The sequence below is a fragment of the Struthio camelus genome, chromosome 5, assembly GCF_040807025.1.
Source record: "Struthio camelus isolate bStrCam1 chromosome 5, bStrCam1.hap1, whole genome shotgun sequence".
In the NCBI taxonomy this organism is placed as follows: Eukaryota; Metazoa; Chordata; class Aves; order Struthioniformes; family Struthionidae; genus Struthio; species Struthio camelus.
Genome location: NC_090946.1, coordinates 43,196,293 through 43,223,642, shown reverse-complemented (window position 1 = coordinate 43,223,642; position 27,350 = coordinate 43,196,293). Strand labels below are relative to the sequence as shown.

The 27,350-nt window shown below is 44.8% G+C and overlaps 2 protein-coding genes across 4 annotated transcripts in view; both read left to right on the top strand.

Moving 5' to 3' along the window:
* Nucleotides 1-545: 545 nt before the first annotated feature.
* LOC104141224 (acyl-coenzyme A thioesterase 1-like) lies at nucleotides 546-6,394 on the top strand. Its single transcript, XM_009670443.2, has 3 exons — nucleotides 546-1,276; nucleotides 3,397-3,599; nucleotides 5,350-6,394. Exons 1-3 carry the CDS (start codon nucleotides 676-678, stop codon nucleotides 5,953-5,955), a joined length of 1,410 nt encoding a protein of 469 aa, XP_009668738.2. The 5' UTR covers nucleotides 546-675; the 3' UTR covers nucleotides 5,956-6,394.
* A 257-nt stretch (nucleotides 6,395-6,651) lies between these two features.
* LOC104141220 (acyl-coenzyme A thioesterase 5) overlaps nucleotides 6,652-27,350 on the top strand; it is a 25,690-nt gene continuing 4,991 nt past the window's right edge. Inside the window, exons 1-9 of one of the 3 annotated variants that reach the window (XM_068946045.1) lie at nucleotides 6,653-7,257; nucleotides 10,024-10,226; nucleotides 11,099-11,281; nucleotides 17,896-17,934; nucleotides 19,979-20,088; nucleotides 21,013-21,068; nucleotides 23,669-23,724; nucleotides 24,935-25,061; nucleotides 25,540-25,629. In XM_068946045.1, the coding sequence (XP_068802146.1) occupies nucleotides 6,717-7,257; nucleotides 10,024-10,226; nucleotides 11,099-11,281; nucleotides 17,896-17,934; nucleotides 19,979-20,088; nucleotides 21,013-21,068; nucleotides 23,669-23,724; nucleotides 24,935-25,061; nucleotides 25,540-25,629 (1,405 nt within the window). In that variant the 5' untranslated portion in view covers nucleotides 6,653-6,716. Of the gene's footprint in view, nucleotides 7,258-10,023; nucleotides 10,227-11,098; nucleotides 11,282-17,895; nucleotides 17,935-19,978; nucleotides 20,089-21,012; nucleotides 21,069-23,668; nucleotides 23,725-24,100; nucleotides 24,370-24,934; nucleotides 25,062-25,485; nucleotides 25,630-27,350 lie in introns of those variants that run through there. The other 2 variants (XM_068946044.1, XM_068946046.1) reach the window with 2 other exon arrangements.

Below are 27,350 nucleotides of genomic sequence, written 5' to 3'. Positions count from 1 at the left end.
TGCCAAATTTATTCTAGTGGTCCTGAAGACGCTCTGTGATGACAGGAAACCTATGCACATGGGTAGCATAGCAAAGGCATCATACACAAGGAGCAGCTTCTAGACTGGAGCGAAGCTCTGCAGTGATCCTCCCTTTCTCCCACTACCCTCCTCCCTACGTTAAGGAGATAGCGCTGTGGGTGGTAAGATCAAAGCTCAATCTGGGCTCCAGGTCAATGCCTAGCAGGATGTCCAGGCTTTTATCAACAAATACCTGAAAGGCAACCAATGTCCAGGGCATAGGACCCAATTTCACCGATTCTTTTACATTTCTCAGGTCAAACCGTGCTCACAGCTGCACCAGTAAAATCCCGCTAACATCCAAGGATTTGCATACCCACAGCCGAGAGAAAAGTTAGCTTCATATTTTCTTTGTTGTCCCTGACTGTGCTTTCTTTACTTGCAAGGAACGTATACATCAGAATGCAGGCAGCCCGACAGCCGTGCTTCAGGCCAGGGAGCTTCCCGGGCAGAGAGCCCCGCCTGCAGCAGCCGCCCGTGGGCAGGCAGGCCGGGTCAGGCAGGGCGGAAGGAGCCGGCAGTCATGCGGGGGAAGCGGGGCGGTGCCAGCGCCTCTCCAGATCCCGCCGGGACGCGTGCGGAGTCCGCGCCGGGGCCGGAAGCGGCGGCAGGGCCATGTGGCAGGTCACTCCCCGCTCCTTGTGCCGCACAGGCGCCCAGTGCTGGCAGAGGCTCCTGGCCCGCACCGGCTCCGGCTCGCTCCGCTGCGGCCCCGTGCAGACCCCCAGCGTGGCAGCCGCCCGCAGCCTGTCCTCCATGGCCCCCGCCGTCTGCTTCTCGCCAGCCACCCGCAGCCTCTTCGACAAGCCGCTGGCCATCGCCGTGCAGGGCCTCAGCCCGCGGCAGCAGGTCACGCTGCGGATGTCCTTGCAGGACGAGACGGGCGAGCTCTTTGAGGCCTGCGCCCGCTACCAGGCGGACGACGACGGGGAGCTGGACCTCACCCGCTGCCCCGCGCTGCCGGGGGGCAGCTTCTCCGGCCTGGAGCCCATGGGGCTGCTCTGGGCTCTGCAGCCCCTGAAGCCCTTCTGGCGGCTGGTGAAGCGGGACGTGCAGACCCCGCTGCGCCTGCTCCTGGAGGTGTTTGAGGGCCACGGGCCTCCCCACGCGCGGCTCCTAGCCCAGGCCCAGCACGAGCGGGTGTTCCTGCGGGACGGGGTGCAGAGAGTCCCGGTGCGAGAGGGGAGGATCCGGGCAACGCTTTTCCTGCCTCCCGGTGAGTACCTCCTGCCACCGCCCCGCCACGGGGGTCTGGCCCGGGCCTGCGCTCCCCGGGGCACCCGCTACCAGTTGGTTGGGCTGCACCTCTTGTTACAGCTTCACCACTGCGGAGGGGAGCTCGACTCCGTCCTCTTTGCAGCCACCTTTCACGGAGCTGGAAGCTGTTCGGTGGCCCTCACCCCTCCGCGAGTCTGCCTGCCCCCCAGGCCCTAAGCCTTGCCAGAGCCCTCCCCGGTTTCGGTGCTGCCCCGTGAGCAAGGAGCCAGCACGGGGCGCTGGCCTCATCAATAACCCCTTCCATCTGTTGGCCGCCCTCCTCCACGTGTAGCCCAGCATCTGGGTTTGCCTCATTGGCTCGTGTTCAACCTTGTGTCCAGTGTAAGGCCAAGGTCCTTTCCAGTAGGGCTGCTACTCGGACAGCTGCTTCCCAGGGAAGGGGGCTATTTTGTCCCCAAGAGAATAACTTCACACTTCTTCGTGTTGAACTTCATGACATATTTGTTGGCCCAGTCCTAAGCTCATCCGAGTCCCTCTGGACTGAAGCTCTGCCATTCTTTGTGGCAGTGCTCTCTCTATTTTAGTGTCATCTGCAAATTTGCTGAGGATGCCTCTTGTGCCACCATCCAGGCTGCTGATAAAGGTGTTGAGCAGTATGTACCTCAGTACCACCCCAGAGGTAATCTGCTTGCTCTTGGTTGCCAGTCGAACATTAAACCATTGGTCATTACCCTTTGAGCTTCCAAACGGGAGTGGTGTGGGAGATGGTGTCAGCTAGTCTTTGAGTCACCTTTCCTCTTCTTCCTTGTTTTCTAGGGGAGTCAGCTAGTAATTCCCTGAATACGCTGAAGTTTGTTCTCCTAAAGTCTAGAATCCTAACTCTCCTGCTTCCCTTCCCAGCCTTCCCCAGATCCTGAACTCGGTCATTTCATAGTTGCTGCAGCCCAAGCTGCCTTCTGCTGCCACATTTGCCCCCCGTTCTTCCCCATTTGTGAGCAGAAGGTCAGGCAGGGCATTATACAGTCTTGCCTTTACAGTATTTGTGCCAGAAAATTATCACTGACAAGGTCTGTGAGGTTTCCAAATTGCCTGTCAAAAGCTTTGTTGACCTCCCAGCAACAGTCCAGACTTCTGCTAGTTGTTTTTTGGGAGCCTCATCTCCTGTCTGCTCTTGGTAGGGTGGTCTGTAACAGCCCCGCACACATATCCCACCCTCACCAGGCAAACATCTCTGGTTTCATGCTGGAGCTCTGTGTAGTCAAGGAGCTGCTCTGCACAACACATGTCACTTCCTCTTCTTCTTTGTCTGTCCCTGTACTTCTCCAGCAACTCCTCCATAAACAGCCCATGCTCCTCCATGACTCCTCAGTGACAGTGCTGCAATCATATCTGCCATCCCAGACAGCTTCCCTGATCCTGGTTGCTGTATACTGCAGTGACTGCATGTGAATTTGCAGTTCTTGTTTGCATTAGTGTGCAGACACCTGAGAAAAGCCTCACCCCCCTTCAGGGCAGGAATGGGAAAGCCTTCCTTGTGGCCTGCTCCTTTCCGTACCTCCTCATTAGTTTACAGCTCTTCCTCTCAGTTCTAGACTTCAGTTCCTGCCCCTTAATGAACCTACTTTAAAGCTTCCCTTGCCAGGTTAGCAAACCAGGTTACACATATTTTCTCCCCAATTAGTGCCAGCATAAATTGGCCACAGTACATTTACACTGCAACTGAGAAGCTGGAACCATCAGATGAGATTTTGGGATCAGTCTTCTGAGGAATGCAATGGAGAGAAACCTCCTGGGTATTTTTGATGCGTTTTCAGTGATTTTACATGATGTAGATAACTAGACGTGACTGTTAAGGGATCCCTTCCCTTCAAGCCATATGTTACCTGATGTTAACTAAAACATTAGCTGGCTTGCTGTTGTGTGCTGTCTTGTTTAATCTTGAAGCGATTCAGCCATTTGTTGAAAATCGACACAGAACGTAGGACCCTTAGTTCCAGTTCTGCTACTGCTGTTTGGTTTTTTTTCTTTTTTTAAAGAGGCACATTCCCAGACCTATGAATTTGGGACATACATGAAAAACTTTGAGTTAATGTGTCGTGTTACGTGGTTTTTTTGCAGGACATGGCCCCTTTCCAGGAATAATTGACATATATGGAGCAGGAGGGGGGCTCGTTGAATATAGGGCATGCCTGCTGGCCAACTATGGCTTTGCTGTGCTGGCTCTGGCTTACTACAGCTATGAAGATCTCCCCAAAGATATGAAGGAATTCCACCTGGAATATTTTGAAGAAGCCATAATCTATATGTTGCAACACAGACAGGTTGGCTTGCTCATTGACGTCCTCCCACTACAGGGAACTCCCATTAATCAGGTCCTATGAGACCGCAGATGGGGCAGAGCTGCTGTACTTAAAATAGCAGCTCTATTCAAAGTGGCTTAAATAACTTCTTTCATATCTTTTACTCCCATTATAATAGTTCTCTAGCAGTTATTCCAGTTCTTCCTTTGAACTGGCTGGGTAATACAGTAACACCTGGGTCATATATTGGTAACTTCTGCTCCATTCAAACCTGTGCCATCACTAGGGAGCCACTTACCTGAGGACTTATCAAACTCCTCATGGGATTTTTGGGTTTATGCTTTGTAGAATGCCCTTGAGAACCAAATGCCCTTTTCAGCCTTGTAACACGATAAGCTGCTGTGATCCATGGCTCAAGGAAGTCCACCAATGCGCATTTCTTGCTGTATAATGGATAGGCTGTTATAGTCACTCTGAATGTTGGTATTTGGGGAACGTGGTTTCTAGTAGCTGGCTGTGAGCTCAGGGACCTTTTAAGTCTGCACCCTTTGTAAGAGAGCCCTGCTGTGTTCTGCATCTGCTTCCAAATAGCTGTGCATTACAATAACTAGGGCTGCACAAGAAGAGCTCAACTTTTAAACACCATCCCCAACCTCAGAAAGATGAGTACTTCTTAAAGGCCTTGGTTGCCTTTAAGCCACCCTTGCCCTAAATGCTGGTGCTACCCTTCTGTGCAAAAACTCTGAAGATTGTTTTTTTTACCCCCTTTTTTTCTTCTCGCAAACAGCAACCCAGCCTCCCATTAACACTTCCACTAATACTCCCCACCGTGTTCTTTACAAGTTGCAAAGTTCCAGCCATATTTTATAATTTCCCCTCTTTTCCTGCTTCAAGGTCAGTAGGTTTGCAGCCTGTTATGCTGACGATGAAGTACCAAAGGTATTAAATTTTGGTGCTGTCTTGGAGCCTCTTATCCTGAGGCTGTTTGCATATTGGAGCAATTGTGATATTAGCTAACCTTCTTACCGTGTCCTTAGGGAATATTAGCCATGTGTAAAATAATTTAGCTTTCCTACTCTGCTTGATTTGCCAGTGGGAAAGAAAAAGAAGCTAACCTCGTCTAGATTGACTCCATAGGGTCTTACAGTTGGCTTAAAAGAGGTTTTTAATAGGTTAATATTTTTAAGATACATTTTAATGAGTAAGCTCCCTTAAAATACTTCCTTTTCAACATGAGTGAGACACCAAGCATAGTGAAAAAACAAGAGAGCAGCTGATACAGATTTCTGCCCCCCCCCCGTGTTAGGGTGCCACTCCACGTCTCCTCCTAATGGGAAAATCAGCACCAGTGGTTGAATATAAGAAATACCTTAGGATAACTAAATGACAATGTCATAGTCATTACTGATTTTGAACCTTTTCCACTGAAAGAGAGCATTTGAAGAAGAGGCCTCCCCTCCCTCTACCCAAACTGCCTTATAAGCACAGTGAATCAGAAGTTACCTATCTGCATGGCTTTTTGCAAAGAGAGCCGCACTCTCCGCATATGCTTCAGCAATGACCCTGGCGGTCTTGTTAGGATGCTGCTGCAGTCTCAGTAAAGCTTAAGTTCAGAAACCAAGCACAGAGCTGTGCCAGGGTCCTCCCTGATGCAGGTGCTGCACGTAGGATGTTAGGGGCCCTATACCTGCAGGTGGGAAAGAGGCTGCTGTTAACACGGCGACGCTTTAAATGGTTCATTGCTTGTGCTTTCTCTTTCTCTCCCCTCCAGGTTAAAGGTCCAGGAATTGGGTTGCTTGGGATCTCCAAAGGGGGTGACCTGTGCATCTCCATGGCATCCTTCCTAAAGGGCATCACTGCCACCGCCCTCATCAATGGTTCGGTGGCAAACGTGGGCGCCGTGCTGCACTACAAGGACATCAGCATTCCACCCCTCGGCATCAGCCCCAGCCGCATCAAGGTCAACGAATCTGGGATTGCAGATATCGTTGACCTACTGAACAACCCGTTAGAAGGGCCTGACCGCCAGAGCTTTATCCCGCTGGAGAAGGCTGAGTGTCGCTTCTTGTTCATTGTTGGCCAGGATGATCACAACTGGAAAAGTGAATTCTTTGCAGTTGAGGGGAGCAAGCGTTTGCAAGCTCACGGGAAGGAAAAGCCTGAGATAATCTGTTACCCTGGGGCAGGGCACTATATCGAACCCCCCTTTTTCCCAATGTGTGCAGCATCAATGCACCTGCTAGTGGGCAGGCCAGTGGTGTGGGGAGGGGAGCCCAAGGCGCACTGTGAGGCGCAGGTGGATGCTTGGCAGCACATCCGAGCCTTTTTCCACCAACACCTCGCTGGCACGCTGTCTGAGACACCCAATAAGCTGTGACGTGCGTTAGGTCATTTTACACAGACGCTGGTGTTCCGCGTTTATTTTGTTCAGCGACTCTGAACGAGAGCAAAGAATAACAGAGAGCAAGCTGTTAGGTTTCTCTGAAGGCGGATGTGTGTGCGGTCGTGCCAGCGGTGCCGCGCGCCCCCGGGGAAGGCCCGCAGCGCGGCCGCCGCTCCCGAGGCCTGCGGTGGAGCTGGCAGCACAGCCCCTTGGGCAGGCGCGAGGGTGACGGGGACGGTGAGGTGGTGGCATCGTGGCAGCACTCGCTGGGCTCCCAGCTGCTTACGTTTCTGCCCCTCGCCCACTCCCTGGGGGCATGCTGAGGTGATTTCTGAGTAATGTTTTGCACCCAGATATTTGTTGGAAAGTGCCGAATGTTGCTAGTGAGCTGAATTTGCCCTGTTGGCTTAAAAAAAAAAACACGGAAATGCGAGCTGATACACCTCACTCGTGTTTTATGTGAGTTAGGTAGGCGCGTTTATGCATTCTGCGTGCACTGGTTTCGGGGCGTTTTTTTAAAGCGGATTGAAATGACGCAACGGTAACCCCCACCAACGGCCTGTCGCTCCCAACCGCACTGGCGGGGGGGGGGGGGGGGGGGGGGCCGGGGGGCGGTTGGGGCGGGGCCCCTCCCCAGGCACCCCCGCGGGCGGGGGCGAGGGCTCTGCTCTCGATTGAGAGCGCCTGGGGGGCGGTGGGAGGCAGCGCCGCCCGCTGTGGCCGTGGGGGGAAGCCGCGGTCGCCTCCTCGCCGCCATGTGGAGAGCCGCTGCCGCCGCCCCGGCGCGGGTCCTGTGCCGCGCCCCGCCGCTGCCCCCGCGGCGGCGGGCCGTGAGCGTGGCGGTGTCGCCCGCCGCCAGCCTGGCGGACGAGCGCGTGGAGACGCGGGTGGCGGGGCTGGGCCCGGGGCAGCCGGTGACGCTGCGGGCGGTGGCGGCGGACGAGCGCGGCTGCCTCTTCCAGTCGTGCGCGCACTACCGGGCCGACGGCCGCGGCGAGCTGCACCTGGGCACGGACGCCTCGCACGGCGGCGACTACACCGGCGTGGAGCCCATGGGGCTCTTCTGGAGCCTCGCCCCCGCCGGCATGGAGCGGCCGTACCAGCGGCTCCTGCCCCGCAGCACCGGCACCCCCATGAAGGTGGAGATGCTGGTGCACCAAGGCCACAGCCGGTCCGGCGCCATGCCCGGCCCGGTGATGGCCAAGGCCGAGGTGGAGCGGTGGTTCACGGCGCCCGGCGTGCGGAGGATCCGGCTCAAGGAGGGAGGCGTGCGGGGCTCCCTCTTCCTGCCGCCCGGTGAGTGCCCCGGCCCGGGCCGGCGGGGCCCGCGGCCTCGCTGTGCGGCGCTAACAAACCGCGCAGGGGGAAAGCAGACGGCAGGGTGCGGAGCTGGGCGCCACGGCGCGGCGCGCCCGGGGGGTTTGGGCGTATTTCCTGCCGGTTTATACCTGTCCAGGCTCGTGGAGAGGTGCCGTGCTGGCAGCGGCGGGCCGTGGCTGTCGTGGGACAGGCAGAAGCTAAATGAGAACAGAGGCTGTTGGATTTACCACGTTGCTGCTCCCTGTCTAGGGCTTTTGGTGGATTTGACGTTTGTTCTGGGCTGCTAGAATAATTTATATTCAGAAAAGCTGATACACGTTCGTCACAGAAGCTTGTGGACAATCTCCTGCGGATTTTATCCTGAGTAGGACCGACTTTAAAGGGTGTTTTTCCTCCCCGTGAAGCACATGCCAATAAACGGCGGTGGAAGGAGGCTATAGAAAACATAAGTACGCCACCCTCTCTCTCTCATACTAGAGCCAAAACTAAGTTAATAGTTTTGTTACTGTGCTTGCTCTGTGGTTTTATAAATACAAAATAGGTTTCTGGGGAAGTTCTACCTGTGGCACCTATGCTGTGCTTTATGAGGTGCGATATTTTGATGGACTGCTAGTATTACTGGAGAATGAAACCTTACACTGTGTCATGGTATTTGAACATTCAAGCCATGATTTAAATTTCTGAGTGTTATCCTGTTAGAACTATCCTTATGTTGTCTCTTATTTATAATGACTTGGTACAGCAGAGCATGCAAGCGCTACTAGTTTTTATGGATCTCTTCAGTGAATGATTTTCAAATCAATGATCTTTTTATCCATTTAGACATGGATCCAAAGTCCAATGAAGGAAAAAACAACTGATAATGAACTTTGTATTTTGGATGAAAAGTTTAGTCAGCATTCTGGATTCTCCAACACTGAGACCCGGTGGTTTTGATGGATTCCGCCTTAGAGAACGAGCTGCGTTTCTGCTAAGCTCAGTGGGAATCCAGCGATCTGCAACCTGGAGCTGCATTTGTCCCTTTAGAAAGTCCAGGGTTGTAACTGTGTTCCACTGTACTGTGGAAAAGTCTGGAGTTGTTGCTTAAATGACACTAAAATCCTTCTCAGTGGAGTATCCCGTTAAAACATTACCACCATATCTTTGCTTGCTTCAGGGAGAGAAAAATGTTAATTTTGTGAAGGTAGGACTCTTACAGGTGAACTACACTTAGTCAAAACGAGATGACATGAATGGCTTAAATTATGTTTGCAATATAACAGAGGTTGCTCATTTCAGACATAAGGGTTATAGGTTTTAGATGTTTTTAAGCAGTAGCAAAGGTGTCTAGCCCTGTTTATCTTGCTTCTTAGTGTACTATGCAGAAACTGTAAACTTGGGCATGAGTAGGCACTCAGGAAGGCAGTCCAGGATCCTGGTCTAAGTTAAAGCTTATACTTCATGAGAGATAAAAACACATTTTCATTTGACTGTGTTCTGATGATATGTTTTTTTCTAGAGAACTTTCCGTGTAGGTGTGATAAATAAGCGAATACCTTTCTTTTCTAGCCATCTAGGCTGACTGTTGTTAACTAAACGTTTATCTTGATCATGGCATCATGATAAGAAATGTATCCAGACTGATTTTCTTCCTAGCAGAATATTAAACTTGTGAGAAAAATTTTAGAGCTCAAAGAGGAAGGGAAAGAGGAAAGAAAATATATATTTCTGTACTTTTCTAACCTCCTAATGTTTTAAGTTATGAGGTTTCCACCATCTAGTGCATATTGTCCGAAACTTTGTTTTCTCAAGTACCTTGAAATGCCAGAGGTCTTCTCTTCAATTATTGCACATAGGTAACTTAGACTTAGTGTTAATGAACTTTTGCACTTTTCTGCTGGATAGTTGCAGTGATCTGGATCTGAATGAGTCAGTGGTGACATCTGGTGGCCAATCAAAAAAGGAAAAAAATTGGGATCTTTAGAGTTGTAAGGATAGTATCCCCAACCCTTTAGCCCAAAGTGTGCTATCATGGCAGACAGAAATATCACAGCAAGACTTCGGCTGCAAGAGCATGCCCACTTAAAGTTATGATTTTGAATATTTCTGCAGTTCTATGGAACTGTTCATATACATGTATATGTGTGTGTAACTATGTATCAGCCACAGGCACATACACACACGGAGCACTCAGTTTTACCCTCTCTTCACACCTGCAGTAGCAGTTCTGCTGCCAACTGTTGCACTGCTGATGCTGAGATAGATAGTAAGTCTAGCTGATTTCATCCCGGTGTCTCTTTGCTGTGTTTTTCTCAATGCACTTTTTTCCAGAGTTTGTCTGTCTTGTAAAATTTATTTCTATGGGGATGGACAATGCAGTTGCCTCTTTAGTAACATGCTTGCACTTTGCTAATTAAGGTATGACTTGTTTGTGGGAAACCAACTGATTTAGAGTAAAATTGTTTCCAGGATGGGAAGTTAAGACTATAGAAAAATACATTTAAAACAGTTTAAAAAAAAAAAAAACAGTCTACTAACTGTTTATATATTTTACAGGAGGGTAAGGAGCTATTCCTAGTTTGAAATAGCTAAAGTAGGTTATAGCACTAATTCTGTATCCTCCACTGTAGAAGAGGAAAAGTAATGAGTAGTAATAAAAAATGTATTATGCCTGCTATATTTTCCTGTTCACTCTTCATTAGATACCTTGTAGTGTCCTATTTGATAACTTTATTGTCCTCTCTACCGTTTTATTTAATATAGGGGATGGCCCCTTTCCAGGAGTGATCGACATGTATGGTGATGAAGGGGGTTTAATTGAATTTAGATCCAGCCTCCTGGCCACCCGTGGTTTTGCTGCTCTTTCTCTGCCTTACTTTGACTTTGAAGATCTACCTAAGGTCATGAAAGAATTCAAACTCGAGTACTTTGAGGAGGCAGCTAGATTTCTACTGCGTCACCCGAAGGTGAGTGTAATGCGAGGTTTCTCTGGACAAGGAACTGGAGAGGACTCAGCAGGCAAGCCCCAGTAGCAGCAGTGATTTCTTTGGAGTGTCAGTTTCTGTTGAGCAGGTTTAGTAGTGGAAAAAGCATAGGTTTTGCACAGGGAACTGTGCTTGTGACTGCAGAGAGTGAAGTTCTTTCTTCCAGCACAAGCAGATATAAAACTGAAAGTTAAATAAATTTATGCTGGAAACTAGAAAATTCCTGATCTTTAGAACAGTGAAGTGCTGGAACAGCCTCCAAACAGGAGCAATGGTGATAAAGCTATACTGCTTTAAAATGGAAAGTGATGAGCTTATGAAAGGATGGTAGAAAACTGCTTAATAATCAGCAAGGGAATGGATTTGATGACTTAGGAAGTTATTTTCAGTTTTACTTTCCAGACTGGAAAAGGACAAGGCTAAATAATACTCACCTGATTCTCACATGTCATTTGTAAGATTGCTTTACTTGCCTGAGATGTATATAGCAATAGACTGTACTTGAAATTCCTGCTACCTGCCCTTGGAAAAAGAGGAAAATATTTGGATCAAAATATGCAGTTGAGGCTAGGTGAGGTCAAAGCGATTGTATCTTTTGTGCTTAGCATAAATACCATGTCTGTGTTATTTTAAGGGATTTGACATCTGTTGTTGTCCCTGAAAAATAACAGAGGAAGGAGCTTGGTTCCAGGCTGTAGCCTTCCAACTGGTCACGTCAATGATTAACGTAACCTTTTCTGTATAACACAACTCCAGAGACATTTAATGGCTAATCCTATTATAATGCATACTTTCTGTATTCCTTTCTCCCTCTGTTTCCCCCCCTCCCCCCCCCGCCACTGCCTTATCTGAAGGTGAAGGGGCCAGGAGTTGGAGTGATTGGGACTGGGAAAGGGGCAGAATTAGCACTCTCCATGATCACCTTCCTGCCAGAAGTAGTGGCTGCTGTCTGTATCTCCGGCTGTAGTTCGAACACAGTTGCAGACCTCCATTATGGTGAGATGACTCTGCCTGGGCTGCGTTTTAATATGAATAAGGTCAGTGTTTCTGACACTGGTGTATTTGACACTTTTGAAGCTTTGGATGACCCAATGAATCCTGCTAATTCCCCTTGCACAATTCCCATAGAAAAAGCCGAAGGTCACTTTCTCTTAGTGGTAGGGGAAGATGATCGTATGTGGAAGAGCTCCTTATATGCTGAGTTGGCAATTGGGCGTCTGCGCCAGCATGGGAAAGAAAACTTTGAACTCTTGAGTTATCCAGGAGCAGGCCACCGAATCGATCCTCCTTCTACTCCGTTTTGTCAGGTAGCTGTGGATCGTGTTCTGGGGGTACCTATCCTGGGGGGTGGAGAGAGCAAAGCACATGCCCATGCACAGGAACACTCCTGGGGAAAGATTCAGGAGTTCCTGCGCTTGCATTTGGGATGAGCACTACAGTACCTGAAAGCTGCTGCTGAGTTGCAGAGGACTGAGCTTGAGCCACCAAAATGACTAGAGAATTGGAGGGACTGACTGAGAAAAGGGCTGAAATATGAAATAACCAAGTGACAGCTCAACTAGGGGTGTAAATCCAAACAGAAAAGGGGTTGTTTGGATTAGTCTATTGTAACTAGGCATCCTGAGGAGAAGTGAAACAATGATAACAAATAGGCTGCATTTTAGTACAAATTTGCCAGCCTGAATTGGTCTTGATATCAAGAAACAAGTGTCTGAAGAGAGCGGTAGGTACTCTCTTGCTTGCAGTATATGTGACTTAACTTAGCAAGCCAGTCTGCACCATCAGAAATGGCAGACTGATTCCCATATGGGGAAATGATGGCAACCTCTGGATGATAAACTTTGACATCAAAATGAAAAATGATTCTGGCTTTGAGTCTGAAGCAGGCTACTTCAGCCCAGAACTCTCCAATTTACAGCCATATACGTTTTGGAAGTGTCTTCTATCTCTATGAAGCCCGGAGTATCTATTTGTAACGAGTCTTTTGTACCTTCGCCTTAGATAGTGGTCTTTTGCCACAGTCAATGCTTCTTTCCAACAAAAACTACCTGTAGAGTGAGAAAATGAAGAGTACTTTTACTGTCCTCTAGGGGAGAGCAGCAGTGCCAGCACTCCCTTGTACTAGTGATGTAATCAGCAGGGACTCATCTGTTCCTATCACGTCTTGGACTGGCAGTTGACACTCAGGGTATTCAAGTTCTGCTGGATAGTGCAGTTAAATGCAGTTATGCAGAACTCTTACTTCTCTCTTCATTGCTTGTTTTAAAATAGTAACACCTGCCACTAAATTTTGGATTAGTTCCTTGTGGAATTCTTTGGTAATGATGTCAACAGATGCTGACAACTGATTGCAGGACTGACTAAAAAGCTAAAATATCATGGCAGTGATTAACTTAAAATCATAATATTAAAAAAAAAAAAAAGAAAAAAGAAAAAGCTAAGATTATCTTTCCCATGCCAGGGATTGCTTTTCATCCTAATTAATTTTTAGTTCGTGCCTTATTTCTCCCACCATTTGGGTAGAAAAAAACAGCTTCTTCCAAAATGACTTGATTTCTTGAGAGGGTCTTGCTGAAATGGTGCCAGCACTGGAGGCCTGTTTAACAAGGTCCTCTGTTGATACAATTCTCCTTCCAGGGTCTTTTCTTTCCAGATCATTTCAAGGGCTTTCCAGGAAGTTACAAACCCTTCATTTATGCTACTGAATTGTGGTTTGCTCTAAAGGATCTTTTCTCTCCAATTAACTGTCGTTATGCTGATGCTCAGGTCTCACTAACTTTGTTCTGCAACTCATATTACTCCTTGTTGTTTGAGTGCAAGTCACGTGTCCGCTGCACACACCACCACTTCCGATTGAACGGTTTAGCTATTCACTCCTTACAAGACAAACTCCAGCATACTCACTCTGCTCAAAACATCTTCACAGCCAGCCTCTCTAAATTCCGGCTGAAGAGGCCTTGCAGAGTCATTTCTGGTGCTTGAATCTGCACTAAAACTGGCTGCCCAGAAGTCCAGAATGGCAGCCTGCTTTGATGTGTGTATTGGCGTTTCCCATGCTTTGTACCCTTCCTTTTTGCCAAAGCCACTCCAGGTCATAACCATGGAAGAAAGCGCTGTCCAAAGGTTTCCTTTTGCACTGTCTGCCCTCATCGTGTGGATCTCCAGCAGTCAGAGCTAACTGCATTTGGCTTTAGTTGAACAGTACCTCCGCTAACCCCATTTTGTTACCCTGCTGGTATTGATACCCATGTCTCTACGCTGCAGTCCTACCGCAGAATATCCAGTGCCGTGCAAGATCAGAAGCTGGAGATTCAGGATGCAAATGTTACGTTGTAATTAGAACAAAACCCAGGTAGCTTAAAAATCCCCAAATTTATCTCTAAAGCACAAACCTTTAAAGTAATTCTTACTAGCTATTAGCAGGTCTATACAATTTAAAAGAGAAATATCACCTCCTTTAGTAAAGGCAAGGCTATATAAGAATTCAACTTCTTGGTTTTTGTTTCTGAATGTATTTATTTGGACAGCTGAACAATATTTTTTTAAACAAAGAAGAGAAGAAAAATAAAAAACCTAACTTTACTGTGAAAATACTTTTAGGATCAGGGCAGGATACTCATGGCCAAAACTATTCACAAAACGGTCTGTAGAAAAGTGGCTTATTTTTGCACTAGTGTTTGTATATTCCAAATGCTACTTGGGGACCGAAGAAACATCTTAGACACTCTGTAGGTAATATATCTATTTCCTGAATGGGGAGTATCAGAAATTTTTGTAGTATGTGTTAAAATGAGTGACTGTGGCCTTAGTTAAAGCCATAGTATTTATACTGTTTCAAATACTTTACATGGCGAAACTCCCCTAGCATTTCGCTGAGACTAGTGCTTGGATGGATGGCTTAGCTTTCTTAGCTAAATTTGGGGCTATCTCATAATGGAGGCAAAATTAGGCCTGAGGTGCCAAAAACACTCCCTGACTTAAGGGCAGTCAGTGCAGCAGCCTGAAAAAGCTATGGCTCTTCTGCTCCTTGCAGAGAGCAGCGAGCAAAGTTTGGGTGACTCCAGCACTACCAGCTTGTGTTACCAACTAAATGTCATCAGCCAAAAGCTGACACTTGGGCCAGCTGTGATAACTAAGCGATAATACCTTATCGGATCAGATTACTACTGAAATGTATGGTTTGTATTACAGAATCATTTTGTGCAGACACTATTTGTAATTTGCTTTTTTCACTGATTGACTTAAATAAAACGTATACAGTGATGCTGGGATGGTGTGGCATGTGCTATCCTTATTGCTGCAGGCAGCAGGCTAGGGGAAGCAGCTGTAAGGCCTCTCTCCCCAGGCCTCTCGCGTACCAGCTCGTGCAGAAACGCTTCCAAGGGAGACGGTAACCAGGGAGGGGCCCGCGAGGCGCGGGCGGGGCCGGGCGGCGGCGGCGGCCGCCAGCTGAGGCCGCGCGGGCGGACGCAGGCTGCGGCCCGCCTCTGCCGTGTCGGCCTCTGCCGTGTCGGCCTCCGCCGTATCCCCCACAATGCGTCGCAGAGCGCTGGCTACGCAACTTCCGGGAGGGGGCTTTCTCTGTGGCGGCGCGTCTCTATGGTCGCCAGGTGCGGTTGCCTTCGTGCTCGCCCCTCCCAGCCCGAAGAGCGGCCGGCGCTGCGCATGCGCGGGAGGCCGCCGTGCCATAGCAACCGGAGCGTTAACGGTAGCAACGGCAATGGTGGGTCTGTTCAGTGCCGGCGCGGGCGGGCGGGCGCCCGGCGGGGAGGGCGCTGGGCCCGCGAGGTGGCGGCTTGCCTGGCGGCGCGTGGGAGCCGCCCCGCCGGCTGCCGGGGCGGCCGGGGCCTTGGGGCGAGGGTGAGCTGGGGCGGAACGGGGCCTGCTCCGGGCGGCGGCCGGCGTCGCCCCCTGGGGCGGGCGGGGCCGGGGAGGCGCGCGAGCCCCCGTCCCCGCCGGGAGCGGGGCGGCGCGGCGGCGGCCTCCCGTCACGGCTGCCCCTGAGGAGTCCCCGGGCGGCGGCGGCGGCGGCGCGGAGCCGAGCCCTGCGCAGCCGGTGCTCCCCGGGCCGGGCTCTGGCGCTGCGCAGCCCGGGCGCGCTGTGAGCTGGCCATGAGGCGGCCCGCAGGTCGGCTGTGGCGCTGGAGTTGTGGCCTGTCACCCTGCCGGGGAGAACAGAGGGTCGGGAGTAGATCAAAGTAGGGGGCGCTAATTAATTCGCATCCTGTAGCTGTTGGGACTCGAGGATGCTATTAATTAAAAAAGAAAAAAAATTACTGGAAGGTTTTAAGGCAGCGGTACCTGCAGTCACTATGCTGCTTGGCCTGGTTTCTGTTGCTGTGAAAGTCACTTAAACATATCAATAAATGTATGCAAATGAAGGCAAAGTGTTGCTGTTTTACTTTTTCCTGGAGGTCTGAATTTTGTAAATATTCTGTGTCAAAACATTCTGTGTCTAAAAGACGTGTTTTTTTGGGGGGGGGAAAGGCATTTATTTTGTTGTGGTTTTTATATATATGGGGTCTTCTCCTCTCCCTTCCTTCGGGTACTGTTTTTCTTCTTCATGCAGTGTTGATGGTGGCCGTTCAGGGTAATGATTCCAGCTTTTGAGCATTTGGAGATGTGAATGCTTGAAATATAGTTCAATAATATGACTTCCTTACATCTAAATCCCTGTAGGAGGATTTTCAATATGCAGGTAGAGGACTCTTGAAAATAGGCTCTTTGGAGGTTTCTGTTAAGTAACCTCCCTTGGCAGAAGATAGCATGATTTGCTTAAAGAAATTTCAAGTGCACTTCAAGGAACAAAGCAAAATCCCTAACACATGTTCTCCTGATAAGCCACTTCTGCTGATTTTCTTATTTTCCACCAAGTCAGATATTATAACGAGAGAGGCAAGTCTGCAGAGGTCAGGGAAGAAAGTGCTCTTTGTGTTCACATGGATCACTAGCTTCAAAATCCAATCTGTTTTAGGCATGAGTTTGAAATAGGTTCAGGCACAGGTCACGTAGACCAGTTTCTGTCTTTAATAATTGGTGACTGGGATCCTGATGCCGTAATAGTGGGCTAGCACAAGCATGAAAAATAATGCAAGCAAGTCCCTGGCCAAAACAACCGATTACCTGGAAGCCGGTTGTTTTTGCTGGCACGCTGGTCCCTTAATGGGGCTTGATGAGACTGTCAGAGGGGGCTGTGACGTCCTAAACAGGAGGAGGTCACTCAGCTGCTAACCTACACCAGGCACCAGGGAGGAACTATGATAGCACAGGTTTATCAGGCTGCCTGCAGCTGGACCTAGAGAAGCCAGCTAGCTAACTATAACTCAATGTAGGGAGGATTAAAATGAGTATCACTCAGTGGAAGGAAGTAGCTAGAACACCTGGGGATGCTTAGTGACATATGTCTAAATGAAGGCATATTTTGAGATCTGAGATGCGTGTTCAGAGTCCTTAGTATTATCCAGGGTCTTGGCCTGTTTGGGGGTATTCAGTGACTGTAATCATTCTTTTATTTGCAACTACCACAACTGTTACCATTTATCATTGGGTCCAGAATTTCTAGTGTTCTAGAGCAATACAGTACACAACCTTATAGCTCTGGGACCTGAAGGGATTACCCATAGGATTTTGGGTGGAAGTCAGTTCGTTGGTTTTCATCTATGCAGTTGTTTTTTTGGTATTTGATTACCTGAAAGGCTGCTTCGAGCCAGATGTTGCAGTGCTATGCTTAAGATCAACAGAGATGCAATAGAGCTGGAGTCTTCCTGATTTTATAGGAAGGAAGCTGTTGAGCAGTTTTTGTGAACAACCAGTCTTAGTGGAACCGTTTTCATCCAAAAGACCTCTCGGGATATATTTAAAGTTTAGGATATGTCGGAGTTTCTCTATGTACTGCTGTTTTTGGATGGAGACGGTCGTTTGGCTTTGATGAAACTCCTAACGTGAGCCAGAAGAGTTGGAGTTAGTGACAACAGAAAGTTGGTCCGTGGGTTGATCTGTGAAAAATCTTAGCTTAGTACAGTAGCTCTTGGTTCTTTTTTAACTGCATAATGTATGTTTTTCAATAACATGATGTGACTGGACATAAAATGAAGACAAATATAAATATTTCAGCCTGCCCTTGAGCTTTGGCAAGATGTGCCTTATTTTCCTCAGTGAATCTTAACAGGCTCTATCTTTCTACCTATTCATTGACTTACTTTCAGACAGCAAGTTGCATAATACATAATAATAGAAAGCATATTTTTAAGAGGACTAGACCATGTTTTTTAGTATACTAACTTCTAATTTCTTCAAATTCAATTAAATTTCATCATCAAAACTAACAAGCAGTGTCCCAAACCCATTCTCCAGCCTACACAGAGAGTAAGATCAAGAAGATAATGTGCTTGTGTGAAGTCAACTGATTCCTTATGAAAATGCTACCAGAAAATACCAGAAAATGCTACCCCAGAAAATAAAATTAAGAACCACTAAGGAGCTGTGCTCATTCCTACTTCTTAGAACCAGCTATAGGAAGGTAACAGAGGAAAGTGGTAGAAGGGGGTTGACAAGCAGGTAAGGGAGATAAAAGGGAGAGGAAACCGGTTTGCAGTGAACGAGCCATCTAAAAAATTGCAAGGAATGTTAATTTTCATTTGTTTATTTTTAGGCAAAAGCAACAACTATCAGAGAAGCTCTAGCCAAATGGGTAAGTACTAGAACGGGTAAGTACTAGAACAGTATCTAGCTCGTTTGCATTACTCTGTGGCATGGATTTTGACGATGTTCAGATAAATTTATTTTTCAAACTTTGTAACAAATATGTTTACTTGAAACATCTACTGCTATAATTTCAAAAAGTAAAATTTTTGTTGCTGTTATCAATGTGCAGTCAATTCTGTTCGAATTTCTTTGTGTTCTTCTTAAAATTATATGGCTGGTAAAGATAAGTCAGTTTTCTGCCTTGCCTTGTTCAGCTGAATATGCATTGGTAGAAGGCCTGAAGCTACAGAGAGATTCAGGATATCAGTTCGGGATATCTTATATTTTAATTACGCTTTGTTCATTTTACCTGAGTATAGTCCCTCCCACAGAATAAATAAGTATGAAACGCTGACTGTACTGAAGTCAGTGAGACATCTGCCATTGCCTTCTAACAGTGCTAAAATGACTGCATAGGAAAAGCTACCAACAATGCTCAAAAATTCAGCTCCCTCACCCAGCTTCTAGTGGGTTCATTTCAACACATAATATTTGCTTGTTTAGTGTAGTGGTGTAGAATAAGTTTTAGCACTATTATATCAGCGTTTTTCTGCAGCAGCAATACACAGGCCTCTTGTCCACTGTGCGAAGCTTAACTCTGAATGAGTTTCTTGTTTGTTTTTCTCCTTCAAGTACACCGCTAATACAAACAGTCACAGTGACTGAGCTGGTCTTGTAACCTTCTAGAAAGCTGTTTTTTGGAGTGGACATGGATGTCATTTCAGATGATGCTGTAGGATGCCTCTGGGGTCAGGTTCACAGCTTGCTGAAATCAGTGAGAATTTTCCCCAATCTCAGTGAATTTTAGGTTAGTGCATAGATGTGTCATTCTGCATATATATAGGCCCCCTCTAGTTCTGTCCAGCTGCTAGAGCAAGAATACAAACAGTTTTGGTCTCTAGAAGATCTTTGTATGAGATAGTGTGGGCAGGTACGGTTGAAAGCCAGAAGATCTTTACCACCAGCTTAAGGTACTACACTGTAACTGAAGATTACTTTTTGAGTGTTACCATTGTTTAGTACTTCCAGTATCTCAGTTTTTTTTAAAGCTGCACTGGTATATCCCACAAACTTCACTCCTGCTGTCGTAACAGCTAGAATGCAATGTCTTGTGGAAAGTAGCATTACTAGAGATGTGAATTGAGTATTAAAAATTCTGATATTTTTCCATTTTCCTCCCTCCCTCTCTCTGCCCTCCAAAACCTCAACTCCATGTCTCCTATTAAAGATTTATTTTACATTTGCTTCTCCATTATGTGTTTTGTAGAGATAATAGAATTATGTCAGTGAGTTTCTTTTAAATAAGAAATGCTGAATTTGCTCTTCTGTCCATGTAGTTTTGGAGAGAGCTTTAACTCTTCATTTTCCTATTCCTAATTTGAGTCCATGTGAGTTGTAAAATTGGATCTGATGTTGAGCTGCATTCCAGATGTTTTTTTTCCCTTTAACAAAAGGGTTTTCTTATGCTCTGTTTTGAGTCAGGACGATTTTTTGGTTAGTGAGTTTTCTGGATGAAGTGGAAAGGAGAGTTTTCTAGCAGTTTTTAAGTGTCTGCTTCTGCTAGAGATTGGCCCTAGTTCAGGCTCCCATTTGTTGGTCTCCATGCTTTGATTCAGCATTTCGAATCTCCACCTATTCTCCATTTCATTTTAACAGAGGATCGCTGAATCAAATTGCTCAAGCATAACACAGCTTTTTTAAAAAAAAAAGAAAGTGTATGTAATGTGTAAGTGTTTTAATACCTTGGAAATGAGCTGACCTTCTCCTCTTTACTCCTCCCCCCCTTTTTTTTAATTCAGGCTATATTTGTGATTTAGTGAAATTGGGTTGTTGGGGCTCAAGTGTCATTCAGAAAAGCAACACTGGCAGGTATCTTGATAAACATTATTCAAAATGTTTTCCCTTTTCATTAATAACTTTATTAGTGTCCTGGAATTAATTTATAATAATTGCATGTGCCAGTGAGTATCTTTGCTTTCTGTTTTCTTTAGGAAGAAAAAACTGGACAGAAGGCTTCAGAGGCGAAGGAGGTAAAACTCTATGGTCAGATTCCTCCTGTAGAGAGGATGGATGAATCTCTCTCCACGCTTGTTAACTGCGAGTAAGTTCAGTTAAAAACAAACTGGAAAACAAACATTCTCTTTTCTTTATATTATTTTTCAGTTTTTCTGTTGTCCACGTATCTGCTATGTTTCAGTGCGGCCTTGAAAGCAGCACCTTTTTTTTCTCTCAGCTGGGCTTCTCCTTCCACACACAGTTCCTGCTTGTTTGAGTGTTTTTTTTCCTATGATTCTTGTCACTTAACTGACAAGATGCTAGGGTAGATTCTGTATCAATAATTGTCCTCAGAAAATTAGCAGATTGTTCACCAGTATATCATTACAGGTCTGTGTCTGCAGTCTACCAAGTAACAGACACATTTGCAATCCATTTATATATTTTTCTTTGGTATTGTAAACCAGAGTCTGCAATATCACATCCACTTGTTCAGGCTCTTTCTGCCTTTAATGACAACAAATCTGAGGTTCTTCATAAAATTCTATTTGTACTGACTCGTACAGTGTTAAGGTTGTAACTGTACAATGAACTGTCTTGGTGAATGTGCCCGAATGACAAAGTGCAGTGGCATGCAGAGGTATCTAAGTATCTCTGGGTACCAAAGAAATATGGCTGCTGTTTAACTGACCAAACTGTTGTAATAACATCTCTGTGTGAAATGAGAAAGAGAGAGAAAGTAGACCTAACCTTTAGAAAGAAATTACAGCCATTTCAGAAAGAAATGGCTGCCCGTTTGTTAAGGGTAGACTGGTGGTAGTTTCCCAGAAGCTAAATAAGGTTGCGGAAATCTTGATGATTTGAAGATATTATAAGTCTGTTCACATGTTTAGTTAGTTCACCATCTAATGAGAGAAAAATAATTTGTAATTTATTCCTAATGTAGTGGTGTTTGGAAGTGGAACTCTTCTGTCAGTGATCCCTCTTATACTGTCAGCATAAAACTGATTGATTATTCTTCCTTTTAAAGGAAGCTGTCATTGTCTACAAACTGCATTGAAAGAATTGCCAACTTGAACAGCCTGAGTAAGTGACAAGCCAGTGGTTGATTATATTCATTTTCTAGTTGCTTGGATTGGATGTATACCATAACCTCTATCTAGCTGTATACCCAGTCTTATCCTTTTTAATTCCTTTCCCTTAGAAAATTATGTATGATCTTTAAAATCACCGTTATTGGAGAATGCATGTTTAGTAGTAATGGTGTATTAAAGCATATATCCATATGCACTAGTCTTAGCAGTTGTCCTATGCAAGTTTAACAACAACAAAACGTCCATACAGAAAACACCTTTACAACTCCCAGTAGGCCTGAGTTGTGATGTTCAACATCTGAACAGATCCAGAGGGATTTAATGACCAGTTTCCACACTGATGATGGAGAGAGTCTGCAGTTCAACAGCTTTTTATCTGCAGTATTGTCTTTTGCTGAGGTTGTAGACCTGGGTGTGGAAAAATGTCATTCCATTTTGCAGAGGATTTAGTTATACTGGTTTTGATTCTGGTCTTATCTGAAAGGGGTGTGCTGGGGTGAGGGGAAGCCAACTGTCTACAGGTGGAACTGAGCTCTTGTTTCTTGGGCAGCTGTTCTAGGTCTATGAAACCTTGAAACCCATCGGGTTGCTGACTTTAGGACAGAAATCTTGATGGTATGTCCCCAAGCTGTGCACTCTGTGGCAAGGAGCAGCAGGTTTTGGACTGGAACTTCCAGGCTTTTCTGTCCCCATCAAATTGCCAGGCGGATGGACAAGGAACCTGGAATCCCATCCTCTCCAGCTAAACACCCATGGGGCTCTCAAGGGAGCCTGATGAACTTAACTGCCTACACAATATGCTTAGACTTCAACAAATTTGCAAATACTGATGGGGAAAAAACACTCCATTAGAGTCTTTCCAAATAACTACTGTGAATATTTAACTTCGATTAACTCTATCACAAGCAAAAAATGATTAAGCAATTATAGAAAACTGAAAAAAAGTCTTTAGTGGGAGAAAACTTTAAAAGCCTTTAAAGCATCTTGAATGTTTATATGAATAAAATGTAGAATCAAAACATCCAGTCTGTACCAAATATTTGATCCTGAAAGCAGACAAAATAGAACCACGTGGTCTGTCTTTTAAAGGTACAGAGTGCGAGAAACTCTCAGTTTCTGTTGCTTTCTGTGAAAGAGAGAGAGAAAGCAATGCTTATAGCTGTGAAAATCAGGCCACTAACTATTACATATTTGCTTTCGTTCACTGTGGAGAGGAAGCTGAGAAATCTGTTTAACCATCCAGCACTCTTTTCAGACAGAAAAGATTAATGTTAATGTATCTTCCTAGTTATAATTATAGTTGTAATTATAAATATGTTGAGTAGATAGATTATTTTGTGTAAAGGACTACACCCTTGTATCCGTACAGTTGAGGAAGATTTTCAGATGGTAGCAAAAAGCAGGTCATTTTGTGTTTTAGTGACTGTAAATATTCTGTGAGGGAGATCTACTTCCTCTAAAGTATAAAATTTCTCAGAACAAGACTACTAAAGAACAGTAACAGTACTTAGAAAAAAATTTTAAGGAGTGACTTTTTAAGCATTCTGTTATTTTGATATTTCTAAGTATCCTTGTATTTCTTGCAAAATTCAGAAGCTAATGCGGACTTACAATTTCTAACCATGCATTTCAGCAAGAGTAAGAATAGCTGGCTAGATCAAAAGGCCTCCTACTGCTGCTGCCCTCTGTGGGCAGGGATCCTTAGGGATATTCTGAAGAGTATTAGCTGTAGTAGGCTTTAGACTTATGGGTTATGATTCTTCATATGTTAAGCATCCATCTACTTGATTGGAATATTCTTTGGTCTTGCCATTAAATATTGTACAATATATTTCAATCATTGTTCGTACAAGAGCAAAACAAGCTCATTAAGTAATTGATCCTTAATTCAGTTAAGAAGAAATCTTGAAATATTCAAGGAAGGTTTTGATTCAAAATTAACCCAGCTAGATGCTACAATACAGTTTGCATATTTACATCTGGAAGGAGGCTTGTGTGAAAACTGAAAATGAGTTTCACAAAAAGATTGCTGTTTTAAATAGCAAATTGTATTAGTATTGCATTGAAAACCAGCAAGAACAACTCACTCGAAAAGGAATTTCATCTGGGTGCTAGACCAATTGAAATGTCTCTCATCAGACTTCTGCAAAGTAGCTTCATATGCTGCCTCTATTTTAGAAAAAAATACTTCTGCCTTAAAATAAGATCAAAACAACTTTTGCCTGGAGAAGAAAGGGCATGCACCATGTAAGATCAAAACCAGCAAGTCAGCAGTGAGAGTTCAAGCAGGAGACAATATAATAGCTTTTGTTCAGTATCTATCGGGACTAAATTTCAGCTAGGCAATGTATCAACGAACAGTTTTATATCCATCTATGTGTTTCTGAGCTGTCCGCCAGAGACTGGACATTCCTGATGATCTATGTATATAGAGAGTTTTTGCTTCTGTTATGTCATTCTTTTTTAATACAGCTTGTTCAGAATGCAAATATTTTTAGAAGTAAAATGTGGGGTTTTGTCAGACTTATAGCATCTTCTTGCAGTTTAAAAAGAATGTCTTATTAATAAGAAACTTTTTTTTATCTGTTGCAGAAAATTTGAGGATTCTGTCTTTGGGAAGAAATAACATAAAGAACTTAAATGGATTGGTACGTGCTTCTTAGCGTTAACTGATATTCACTAACAGAATGGAGTGCTCTCTCAAATTTGGATCGCTGAGTTCCCCTTACTGCCTAACCATTTCTTTCATTTTCTCCTTTCACTACGATCTTTTCACCCTCTCACATATTGCTTCTGAATTTTCAAATTCTCTTCCTCTTTTTTTTTTTTTCTTTTTATTCTCTTCATGTTTGGAGATTTTTCAGGGCTGATTTACTGCATAAAGGGGAAGTTCTTCATTTTTGATGATAAAGAACAGAACTTTTATTTTAAAACTGTTGTATGTCTGTAAAGTACTTTTAAATTCCACCAGCTTTGCATAAAAATAATTTCTGCTAACGTTTTGAATATGGAATTTTCTTCCAGAAGATACTTGGATTATGATTCTTTACTACAAAGATGGGCAGTCATGTGAACCCATGGTTCATGAGTGCCCCTTTTTATGGGTAACTGGCACACTGAGCAACATGGCTTTGGGAAGAAGATGGCGACACGACTAAGTCTACCAGGCAGAGGAAAAATTGTTGGGGAAAAACAGGATCAATTTTGTTACCTTTATATTAATGGCAGAAGAATTATTTTTAATCATCTGATTAATTAAGCTAAATGAATATAAAAAATATTTTCTTCCTCAAGACTGGTTGTGTGTTTCTCCTGCAGAATGTCTCTCTTGAAGGCTAGATGGAGATACCCTAGCTCTTAAGAGTGAAATGTACAGTCAGTGTGTAATGGTTGTTTTAAAAAAGTACTTCTGTTTTTGAGAGAATTGTAAAAGAACTTTCTGGCTTACAGATATAAATATACATGCACCTGATTCTATTCAGTCCCTCATACTGTATAAAAATCCCTCTAAAGTAGTTGTTGAATTGCAGTCACTTTGTGTGTACTTAGAGCGCGCAAACAGCCAAATTAGTCTCCTCTGACCCTGTGCCGTAAGAACAACTGCTCCAGCCAGCTATTTATTCCTTGTATTATTCTAGTACTATGATTTCTTTCCTCCTAAATATATTTCAGAACCTTTGCATTTAATCCCCGTGGGTTTTTGTCATGCATAATTAGGGACCTGCTTAAAAGGATATGAGGACCAATATACATTAGTATTTTATTACATGAGATGACCTAAAGAGTGTGAAGAAGAGAGAAGCTGAAGAATAAGGTGGACTTACCTCCACTTATCTGAGCAGTCCTGTCATTTTCCAGGAGGCAGTTGCGGATACTTTAGAGGAGCTGTGGATCTCATACAACTTCATTGAGAAGCTGAGAGGGATCCGTGTAATGAAGAAGCTGAAGGTTCTCTATATGTCAAATAATTTGGTGAAGGACTGGGGTAAGCCAGGCCTGTTTGTTCTGTAACTTCTTACATTCTTATGGGGAATGCATAGATTAAGTCAGCAAGTAGAAAATAGTTCTGCTTGTTCTAGGGGCTAAGTTTTACTGATAACCCTGCAGAGATGCACAGAATCCTTAAATATCTGCTCATGCAAGAGATCAAAAATAGTTAGAAAATAGTTCAAATTTTGAATTTAATTTCTAAGACCAATGGATGTTGTTGTCCTTTGAACCATCTTTCTCTGACCTGTTTTAAAATGCATGCCTGTTCTTTAACTTGATACCAGTTTTCATCCAAACAGTCCCCATCCTCTTATATCCCATGCTATTTGTGCTTGTATTGACTTTGAAAGGAAGATTAGGTGCAGATGTACTTTCCATATTCCACAATCTGGTTGGTGTTTTCACGTTTGTGGTTGCAGCAGAGTTTGTGAGACTGTCAGAGTTGCCATTACTAGAGGATCTGGTGTTTGTAGGCAATCCACTACACGAGAAATACGCCTCTGATCAGAACAGCTGGATTGAAGAAGCAACCAAACGGGTGCCCAAGCTGAAAAAATTAGATGGTGAGTTTGGGGCATGAGGCAATTGGTGTAAGTTAATAACTTAGTATAAAAAAGACCAGAGTGCAATAACGCACAGCCTCAGAAATACACGTGTGACCATGTAATACTCCTCTTCTCCTTCCTCTCACTGGAGTTATTATTCAGAAGTAGGCTAGCTTCTGACCGCTGAATTTTGCAGCCCTGGTCTCAGGATCTTCTGAAAGTGTCTGATGGATTTAAGAGTGTTACATCTATAGGGCCTTGCAGCTGGACTTGATTCTGGAAGTTATCCAGTCAAATACTTCTAGCACCTAACTAATAAGGAACTGAAACATATATATGCTTATTTTTAATACTGGTTTGAAGTTCTCTTGTGGAGTTCACGCATTGATTTGTGTAATTATATACTTACATATTTAGCATTAAATGAGTTAACAAGGCTTTCTTCTACCAAGTGGAATTATAGTTTTCACAACAAAATCGAGTTACAATTCTCCCCAAAAAAGATGGTGACGTGAGGGAAAGGGGATGTATAGGTATATGTTCTCTGTTTTGCTTCTAGTGCAAGGGCAAGTTTTCAGAACTTCACGCAAGTTTCCCAAATGCCTGAATATGCCCCTCTCTTCACTGCAGTAAGCCTCAATTTATGAGCTCTCCTCTGCTGCTTTCTTTTTTAGTGGCTCATATGAAAATATATTAAAGCATGCCCTGATTAGCGAGTAAAAGTAAGACAATTTTAAAGCTATTTTTAAATATGTTATTTTCTGCTAATGGAGATATTAACTGTTCACTGTCCCCTGTTTACTAAAGCAGTGAAGAGAAGAACAGGACTGGTAACATTCATGAAAAGTCAGAGTAGCAGCAGGGAAGATATGGGCATATAGGGAGCTGCAAGAGGACAGCATCAATACAGTGAGCAATGGGTGGGAAATCAAAGCCAGATCAACTGAAGTGATACGAATTATGGAGAAGCTGAAGGCTGGTGAGAGGGCTGTGCTGCTGTGAAGAATGGTCTGCAATAGTCCATTCGCTGCTGTAATAGAAAATGTTATGTGAATAGAAAAACTGGAGTAAGGCAAGTATTTGTATGGGAAAAGGGTAACCCTGTTAGTACAGGGCTACATCCTTAGTTTCTTAAGCATTCTTGCAGCCTGGAGCAATGGACAGCTCCGAATTAGGTATGCGTATTTCCTATGTAACGTAGAGAGAGAGGAAGATATTTAAGAATGGAAACCACAAAATATATAATGTGGAGTAAAAGTAAAGCTCAGAAATGCTGTAGGAGGACAAAATTTCTTGTGGCTGCAGTGTCCTGCTATGCTTATACAGTATATGCGAGATGACTAATATAAGGATCTGAAAAACGAGTGAAATGGTTGAAGATGTTCTGGATGAAAATAAGCACTAATAGTAACTTTGGGCAGGTGTCTTCTTTCTCTTGGTTCCTGTGCCAAGATCCCTTCTCAGAAGTTAGGTGCCTGACCATGACCGAAATCAGGCTGCTTTGTTTTCATTTGCAGTTTCCTATCTGTGAAAAAACAGAGACGCAGCCCCCCCCAATCTTGCAGTAAGCAAAGAGCTCTCACCTCAGAGCCTCACCAGAGTTCAAGTCTCTGCTTCAAGCTGATCAAATCATGAGTATGAACCTACAGTTCTCATTTGCCAGGTGAATGTTGTAGTCACCAGCACAGGTGGATGGACATATACCTCCACACCCCTGCTATTTTTGTACTGTTTATTTA